The sequence below is a fragment of the Echinops telfairi genome, unplaced genomic scaffold, assembly GCF_000313985.2.
Source record: "Echinops telfairi isolate 266 unplaced genomic scaffold, ASM31398v2 ScPeMD7_2565;HRSCAF=3150, whole genome shotgun sequence".
NCBI classification, from domain to species: domain Eukaryota; kingdom Metazoa; phylum Chordata; class Mammalia; order Afrosoricida; family Tenrecidae; genus Echinops; species Echinops telfairi.
In genome coordinates, this window is record NW_022106463.1 from 11202491 (window position 1) to 11211376 (window position 8886).

General features: G+C 50.3%; 1 protein-coding gene across 1 annotated transcript in view; it reads left to right on the plus strand.

The window, feature by feature from the left end:
* Positions 1–8886, plus strand: part of NBEA (neurobeachin) — a 465975-nt gene that overhangs the window by 145693 nt on the left and 311396 nt on the right. Inside the window, exons 24-27 of the mRNA XM_045294000.1 lie at positions 350–503; positions 4024–4032; positions 6082–6262; positions 7241–7371. Of these exons, the coding sequence (XP_045149935.1) occupies positions 350–503; positions 4024–4032; positions 6082–6262; positions 7241–7371 (475 nt within the window). The remainder of the gene's footprint in view (positions 1–349; positions 504–4023; positions 4033–6081; positions 6263–7240; positions 7372–8886) is intronic.

Sequence of the window (8886 nt, forward strand, 5' to 3'; positions counted from 1 at the left end):
AGGGGGGGGGGGGGAGGGCTTCAGTTGACCAACTTTGTCCAGGAAAAACGCGAAGCCACGAGCAGTGACTTGGCCTAGTTCTACCCCTGAATCTTCCTACGTCACACATTTTACAGACAGATGAAAACTGCACCACCGCCACACACAGTGACAAAACCCACGGAGACCTTGCGGTGCCATCCCACGCTCTGTGCGGCTGTCGCGCAGCTGTGGATTGCTTTCTGTTTTCTAGCGCGCGGTGTCAAATGCGCCTGTTCTTCCCCTGTGCCGCGTGTCGGTGTTACCTGTGGTCTGAAAGCCTTCTACATGGTCTGGCCGAACTTCACTGTGTTTTATTTTCCTCTTCTAGCCACTCCACCAAGTCAGTCATGGACTTTGTCAATAGCAATGAAAATATTATTTTTGTACATAACACGATTCATCTCATCTCCCAAATGGTGGACAACATCATCATTGCCTGCGGAGGGATCCTGCCTCTGCTCTCAGCAGCCACGTCTCCCACTGTAAGTGCTCTGCCTCCCCCGTGTGGCTACGCTGTGTCACTGCAGGCCCGTCACCCACTGCTCTTCACTGAGCTGCAAACCCTGGCTGGCCTTGTGTTCCTTGGGTGGGTGGGGGGCAGGTGTCCCGAGTATGGTGTGTGTTCCCGGGTGTCTCAGGTATGGTGGATGGACACATTTCCCCAGGCATGCTTATGAGTGGTCTCCAGGAGCTGCAGGTAGAAAGAACGGGACCCTTGTGTAGCTGATGGCTCCCTGCTCGTATTCTAGACACACCTCTGGTGAGTGTGCAGAGAGGGGCAGCAGGTGTCCAGCCAGACCCCAGTAGGAAACAGTCGATGGCCACTCAGGCTTCAGGGAGCCCACAGGCTTCTTTGATTGCCCCTGCCCTAAAAGGACACAAGACCCCTCAAGTCACATCTCTCCATGCTCTGCCAAATGTCACAACTCTCATAAAGCTCTCCAGTCACTCCCTGCGCATGGCTCTACCCTCTCTACTGGTGCCAGTACCCCTGAAGCATGTCTTTATGCTGGTTGACTGGCTCAACGTTTACTAGAAGGCGTCAATGCCGGTCTTGAGTTCTTCCTATATAAAGTATGGAAGTTAGTAAGTTAAATGCAAATGGCATTTCATGATATTTCTGCATCTCTATAAATTTTGCTGCTGACATTATTAATGACTGATTTACTACAACTTTGTATTTAGAAATACATATCAGATTCATACCCAAAACAAAAGCCCACAAGGTTAGGAGTTCTAAACTACCAGTTACTCCAAGGGAGAAAGAAGAGGTTTTCTTCTCCCATAAAGAGTTCTAGTCTGGGGAAACCCACAGGGAGTGTGGATGTTCACTCCAAAGTCTCCCTCTCTTAGGAGCCTGCCCTCAGCCTCACTCCAGCAAATCCTTCAATATGGCTTTCACCTTGGGTTACATGTTAGGCTGCTAACTGCAGAGTCAGCAGTTCAAATCCACCAGCTACTCTATGGAGAGAAAAATGAGGCTACTTTCTCTCGTGAAGAGTTGCAGCCTCTGAAACCCACAGGGCAGTTCTACTCTGTCCTAGTGGGGCATCCTGAGTCAGCATTGACTGGAGGGCAGTGAGCTTGGTTTGGTTTATTTGTTACCTGTTGTCCCTATGCCTGGTGGCCACATAGCTGCTTTTGTGTTCTTCGAAAGCAGCAGCCAGGCCCTCTCCCACTTACAGCTGATAGAACCACATTGGTGGTGACCAATGACTATTGTTTCCATGTTGCTGTGGGATTAGGGCCTGGGATGCTATCCTGAAGCTCAAAGGTTCAAGCCCACCAGCTGTTCCCCAGGAGAAAGATGAGGCTTTCTGCTCCCATAGGGAATTATGGCTTTAGCAACCTGCAGGGACTGTTCTCCACTTTGCGCCAGAGTTGGCCTGATGGCAGTGGGTGCTGGCCTTCTCTGTGATCTGATTTTATATGGCACTAAGTTTACGTGCCCTCATGTCCGCCCTTGCTGAGCTGCGCGCTGTTGTCTGGGGCTGCACGTGTGCAGCTGTTGCAGAGCCAGCATCCGGGAATGCCTGTTCCAACTGATGACCGTAAACAACCAAATGCAAAAACCATCATCGCTGAGTGATTCCGATCCTGGTGTCCCCCTGTGTCGGCTTGGGATTCCGCCCCCTCACTTCAACTTCCTTGTTCAAAATGTTTTAATGGGGACATTTATGGGAAAACAGCATTGTTTTATACCCTTTTATGAATAGTGGCTACCGGGGACTAAATAGCCTTTGAAGAAGCAGCATTTTATTAGAACATTGGTTTTGCCTAAATTCCTTGGAATCCTGTGTGGCATAGAGAATACATTACAAAGTGGTCTCCAGTCCCAGTAGTTGAAGTGCAACAGTAGTTGTGCAACAGTTATAAGTGCAAAACTTGGGCGGAAACAAGCCAACAAACCAAGCTGTTTTCTCAGTCTGCCCTTGAACGTATTTTGGGGTGGGAAGGATCATCTTGGGTTTTGTCATTGTCATGATATTTTGGGGTTTCATGGTTTCTTGCGCATGGAGCTGAAACCTCTCGTTTATTCTCCACCTCAGGCTTGGAGTTAGCCATGAGTGAGAGCTAAGAGTTGGAGGGGAAACTGGTGAGAGTTCCTGGGCCCACCACCCTGGGACTTCCAGGGGCACCACCCAGAACACCGACTATAGGGAGTTGGCTCCCAGTCACACAGGGGTCCTTGTCTCTGCCCGAGAAATGTTACAGAGACCATCGTGCCTGCCTCTTCTCACAGCTTCATAACCTATGACCGAAGAGCCTACTTCACCTTCTCAGCCACACATGGTGGCAAGGACAGACTGTGATTTATTTCTTTCTTCTCCCAGTGATCAGAGTTCTGGGGAACCACATCTGAAGCCCAGTGGGCCTGTGTTGCTTAGAGACTCACAACACTGACCTTCTGTCCTGCCTGGACATGTGTACACTTCCCTGTGGTAGAACAGATTCTGAAACTTGTGTCCACGTATGTTTGGGCTCAGTCATTCTTGGTGATTTGCTGAGCCTTGGGGGCAGAAGTCATATCATTATCTCTGTTCACGCGTGGGCCCTGGGAACGGGGCCCCATTTAGTGACCTTTTGGCCTGGCAGAGTCGGCTTTCTCCTGGGCCCTCAGCTCCGGTCTCCTTTTCTTCACTGGCGGACAGCTTGCTCCAAGAGGAAAGAGCTGTACCGTAAGTCCCTTCATGAAGAATCTAGGAGTGGGGAGAACTAGCTCCTCCCTGAGTCCTTTCTATCTAATTTAAATTAGACCATCAAAACAAACTCGCTGCCATGGAGTCTGCTCCACTGACTCATAGCGCCTCCCTGGCACAGGGTAGAGCTGCCCCTGTGGGTTTCTGAGACTCACACTTTACAGGAGTAGAAAGTCTCATTTTTCTCCCAAGGAGCAGATGGGAGTTTCAAACTGCTGACCTTGCTGTTTGCACCTGTACTTTTAACCCTTGATGGCCAATAAGGTTCTAGTTCTACAGAGGCAGAATGTTTGTTTATTTGTTAAGATTAGCCAGTAGTCAAAAAGTGAGCATCATCCTGAATATACGAATTGTCCAACCCAAACCAAACCCATCGCCATCAAGCCCGCTCTGACTCTCGGACGCCGCATAGGGTTTCCAAACCTGCAGACTGTGGCGGCAGCAGACAGCTCCCTTTTTCTCACGGGAAGCAGTGGACGGGTTTGAGCTGCCAGCCTGCGGTGAGCAGCCCCATTATTACCTAGCTGTGCTGCCAGGGCACCATTTGAACTGTATGAGCTGATGTCCACATTATCTGGGTAGAGTTACTCTCATGAAAAAGATATGAGTCTAACTATTTGATGATTATTCCTAATGTGGGTGGATATATCTTCTGAGGATTGATTTTTGCATTTACTAAATATAATTTATGGCTAAATTATTTTGTGTTTCAATTTTACATTGTATTTTCATTTAATTTTAATATTTTCCTTTTCTTGTACTTCTTTTGGTCTGTCGTCTGATTTGTCTATTGCATGTCCAGGGTTCCAAGGTTAGTATTCCTTTTGCAGTAATTTTCAGTTTTTCTGGTTTGACTTTTGTTTTGCTGACGTAGGCAGCTTTGGCTCACTTATGTTGTTGACTTTTCACACCATGGTTGACACCAGGCCTGGCTCTGGTAGATAAAGAGGCTGTTTGAGAACAGAGGGGCCAGTGCATCCTCAGTTACCAAGGCTTCTGCTCACAGTGACCTCTCTACTGTGGCCGTCAGCACCTGTCAGTGCCCCCTGGGCCAGTGCCCATGCAGGGATAGAAGCTTCGGTGGATTTTTAGCATTTCATGTCAGCCTTAGTCCCCATCCAGTTAAATCTGCTCTGAGCCTGATATAACATCTCATCCCTTCTAGCTTCTTTTGTTGGCAGCAATAATGTATTAAAATAATTTTTTTAAATTAGCTTTTATGAGCAAAATGAGTGTTTGGTAATTGCATGGACAATTTACTAGTTCTGTTTGTAACTTACTCATTTCAGAATCAAAAGGTCTGAAGGTTAGAACTTGTAGACCATGAAAACAACTCAAAATAAAGCCACTGATTGATAAACACGACAAGGTCATAGATACAGAGTATAAATAATACAGACTCAGACACGTTCTATGAAACCATCGTTGATAGGCTGCAGTCAGAGTTCTTCCTTCCACTGCAGAGCGTTTATGCTGCTGGCCGAGAGTGAAAGTTGGATTTTCCTCAATGGCTAAGGCACTGCGGTCACTGAAGTTAATTTCCCCTCACGTGACACTGCGCGCTAGGGACATGCTAGGCAGTCAGGAGGCCTCATGACAAAACTCCAAGTAAGAAGCCACCCTTTCTTATGGCCAGGGTTACCGGTTGTTGCAAATCAACACTTGAAAGCACATTTCTTGCATCCACACTCCATCCTTTTAGGTTCTCTGAGAGTAGATGAAGTTCTGTGTAACATGGGGGGGGCGGGAATAATTTTATAATATGCAATCTTCCTATCCTTTCATTTCCCATGCACAGAAAAGCAGGGCTTTTGGTGATTTGTTTTCTCTCTTTTTTCTCGATAAGTGCTTCCCGCTGCTGTTTTCACCTCCACGTGAGCAGGGGAAGCTTCCGGAGAGTGAGGTTCTAGGCAGTGTCCACATGGGCCCCAGGGGTCTGCTTGCATGGGTGGACAAGTGGAGCTCAGGGACACACTTCCAGAGCACTTAACACCCCCCTCTCTTTCATCTGCTTGTAAAACCTTCCCTACGCTTCCCTGCTGCTAGAGGCTCTGAGCGCACGAGTCCTCCGTGCCATGGGCCACAGCAGCACAGACGCCATAAAGCCCAGAGGGACTGCTGCACCTCTTAAACCTCCACTCACCCACTTAGCAGGGCATGCTGTGGAACATTCTCTCTGGAAGCAGTGAGTCACACTTCTCTGCACACTCAGGCTGCCGGACGAACAAGAGCAGCTCTCGGTCCTGAGACCATGGCTCTTCCTTTGCACTCTCTTCTCTGCTCGGCAGGCAGTCCAGAGCGAGCTGTAGGGAGTGTAGCTGCTGACTTTTTTCCAGGGTCCCTCGTGGCTTCTGGCTCTGCAGTGGATCAGAGCCTGTCAGACAGACTCAGTGGAAAGGCGGTCCCATTTTGATGCCACTCTGACTTTTCTGTCCCTCACCTTAGGCTTCCAGGGGAGTGATGGTGGCACGTCCTTTGATAATGGAGAGTTGGGATCTAGGTAGACATCACCTCGCTGTAACTGTCAGTGAGTGAGACGAATCAGAGCATCAGTATAGACGTGAGAGACACTCCAGCTTGGTGCCGTGGTCCCCAGTGTAGAATGTGGTTTGAGCTAGTACCCGTATAGTCCACCTCAACACTGGTTCCCCCTGATTCCAGACAAGTCTGGAGATGAGATCGTTCATCTAACCCACAGCCCTTAGGGTAGTCAGGGTGAGTTGATAATTCATCCTATTGAAAAAAACCAGACTAAACGATACCTGTCTGAATGGTTATCTTTGATAAAGACGTGTACTATAGTTTCAAATTTTATCCAAGACTGAGTCTTTTCCTTGTTTCTTTTTCTTTCTTTCAAAAGACTGAATTGGAAAATATCGAAGTGACGCAAGGCATGTCTGCTGAGACGGCCGTTACTTTCCTCAGCCGGCTGATGGCCATGGTCGATGTCCTGGTGTTTGCCAGCTCTCTGAACTTCAGTGAGATTGAAGCTGAGAAAAACATGTCCTCTGGGGGTTTGATGCGGCAGTGCCTGAGGTTGGGTAAGTCGGCCAGCACAGGAGCAGGGATTGGAACCAACAACTGGGTGCTGGGTGCTGGGTTCCTCAGCAGGCGCTGGGGCTGGGGGTAATTACTGAAGCGGCAGCACTGTGAGCCGTGGCATGCCTGAGGCTGGGTAAGTCTGCCACTGTTGCCTGCAGGGACCTAGTGAGGAGTAATGAGCAACTGAGGATACAGCCCTGGGAGCAGGTCCTGGTCCACCTGAAGTCCCTAGGCAGGTGGTCTTGACCAAATAGAGGCTGCCTGGTCATTCTAGAAAATTCCTCAATCCAATCTCTCTCCACAGTAGACAACTTTAAGGGTTTGATCATCCTCAACGATTTACCATCTGAAATGGGGCCAGATAGGGTTTCGAGTTCTTTCAAAACCAAATAGCAGTTCACCATTTTTCATGAGAGCAGAGTCACTGCAGGGCAGCTCATGGTCCTGTTCTAACAGCGGTCGGTGGATTTCCTCCGAGAGCACGCTCAGCTCACAGGGTGCTCACACAAACACCGCTGCAGGCGCAGGCCATTAGCATGGGCGGGTGGTGCAGTCTGCCAAAACCATACCACAGACTTGCCTACAAACATGTCCACAAAACCATCAGAGTATGAGTGACATGCCGTTAGCCCCATAGTGCCCCAAGCACTCGATGGCCCATGCAGACCTCACAGTGTTACCAGGGTGACCAGAAGCCTGCAGCTGGGGGCACCTGGGGAGAGGTGGGTTGTCTTCCTTCTAAAACTATAGATTTGCCTTACTGTGTGTGTGTGTGTGTGTGTGTGTGTGTGTGTGTGTTATAGAAACTTTCTGCTCCTGCATTTCATAATTGTAAAATTTCATCTAGTTGATAGGAAGGTGATGAAATGGGTGGGGGAGGGACAACAAGGAAAAACAAGATGCACTAACAGCTGCCTCGTCAGCATCACCCTGGTCCCCAGGGTGTGTGACTCACACACTCTCCATGTCCTGAACAGTGTGCTGTGTGGCTGTGAGGAACTGTCTGGAGTGCCGGCAGAGACAGAGGGACCGGGGTAGCAAGCCCACGCATGGCGCCAGCAAACCTCAGGAAGCCCCCCAGAGTGTGACTGCCACTGCTGTGTCCAAGGTACGGTCACTTGCTGTTCTGAGGGGGCTCTCAGCCCAGGGCACCATCGACGTGCACTGTACCCTGGTCACCAAGGGTCCTGTCCCCTGCACCATGTAACATCCTCTCCCTGTTGTGCAACACCCCCCTCCCCCAGCCTACTGACACTCCAGACCCCGGGACTCCTCAGCAGCAGTAGCTCCCTGAGCTGCTCACCGGCCCATTTGAAAGACCATTTGGGATTGAGGTGCAGGCTGACAGGTTGGCTAACCAGTCTGTCTCTCCATCAGCCGCTTGAACGCTACTCTTTCGGCTCACCAGTGCACTCCCGGTGACATTGCCTCATCCCCACCCTTGTAATATGGCCCTGGAGCCCCACGATGTCCCTTCACTCATCCCTCTTCCCTCCCTGACCCTTCCAACATGGCCCTGGCTCAGTGCTGCCCCTGGACCTCAGATGGCTGCTGATTCCAGCATGGGCTTGCTCTCCATCAGGGTGCGTCTGCAGGTCTCAGGTCTAGTTCCTTCCCCCGCCAGGTCATGGATGACCCATCCAGTGCCCTGCATGGTCCTCCCAATGGTGGCAGCCTGTGTCGGGAGAGTACCCCACTGCAACTGCTGACCACATCCGGCTGGCCACTCAGCTGTGGGGGGCACCTGGGCAATTTTACAGGGAGGAGAGCAAAGCCTAATGGAATCTGTGTTTCTGGCTCCACTGGCAGCTTCTCCATGTCCTAACTATCTTGCCAGGATGACTTAGTGCCTCTGAGTCCTGGTGTCCTTGCTTAGAAAGTGGGGATACCAATAGTGCTCACTTGTCCAGGTTCTTATGAGGTGGTGTTAGCACACAGCTCTCAACCCGCAGTGCCCTCCTCAGCGGTCGGCATGCCCACCATGCTCTCACAGGGTCGGGGCATTCCAGAATCACTGAGTGTTTACTGAATGCCTGGGATGGGGATGAGTGGAATGGGAGTCATTTGGAAACTCTCTTGTCATTTTTCTTCTGAATTAAGTCTCCTGAGTGTGGGAGACTCTCTGTCTTACTTGCCAAGCTTTGTTCAAAAGCTTTGAGGCCCTGCCCGTCCACCTAGCATATGTGTCCGTCTCCTCATGCTTGTTTCTTCTCCATGGTGGCTGTTGCTGTTTGGAAGACTGGGTATTGTTAGCCTACTATTTATTGACTGACAAACTAGAGTCCTCGTCCTCTCTTTGGACTTGAGAACATCTCAACCAAAGCCCCTTCAGATGTCCGCTGTCCAGCCCTTGTTCAGCCCAAGGTGGCCCCAGGAGTCGGGGCTCTTAGTGTGGACAAGTGTAGGGCAGTGTACCAGGCCAGATGCCCCCAGGAGTCGGGACTCTTAGTGTGGACAAATGTAGAGCAGTGTGTCAGGCCAGGTGCCCCCAGGAGTCGGGACTCTTAGTGTGGACAAGTGTAGGGCAGTGTGTCAGGCCAGATGCCCCAGGAGTCGGGACTCTTATTGTGGACAAATGTAGAGCAGTGTGTCAGGCCAGATGCCCCAGGAGTCGGGACTCTTA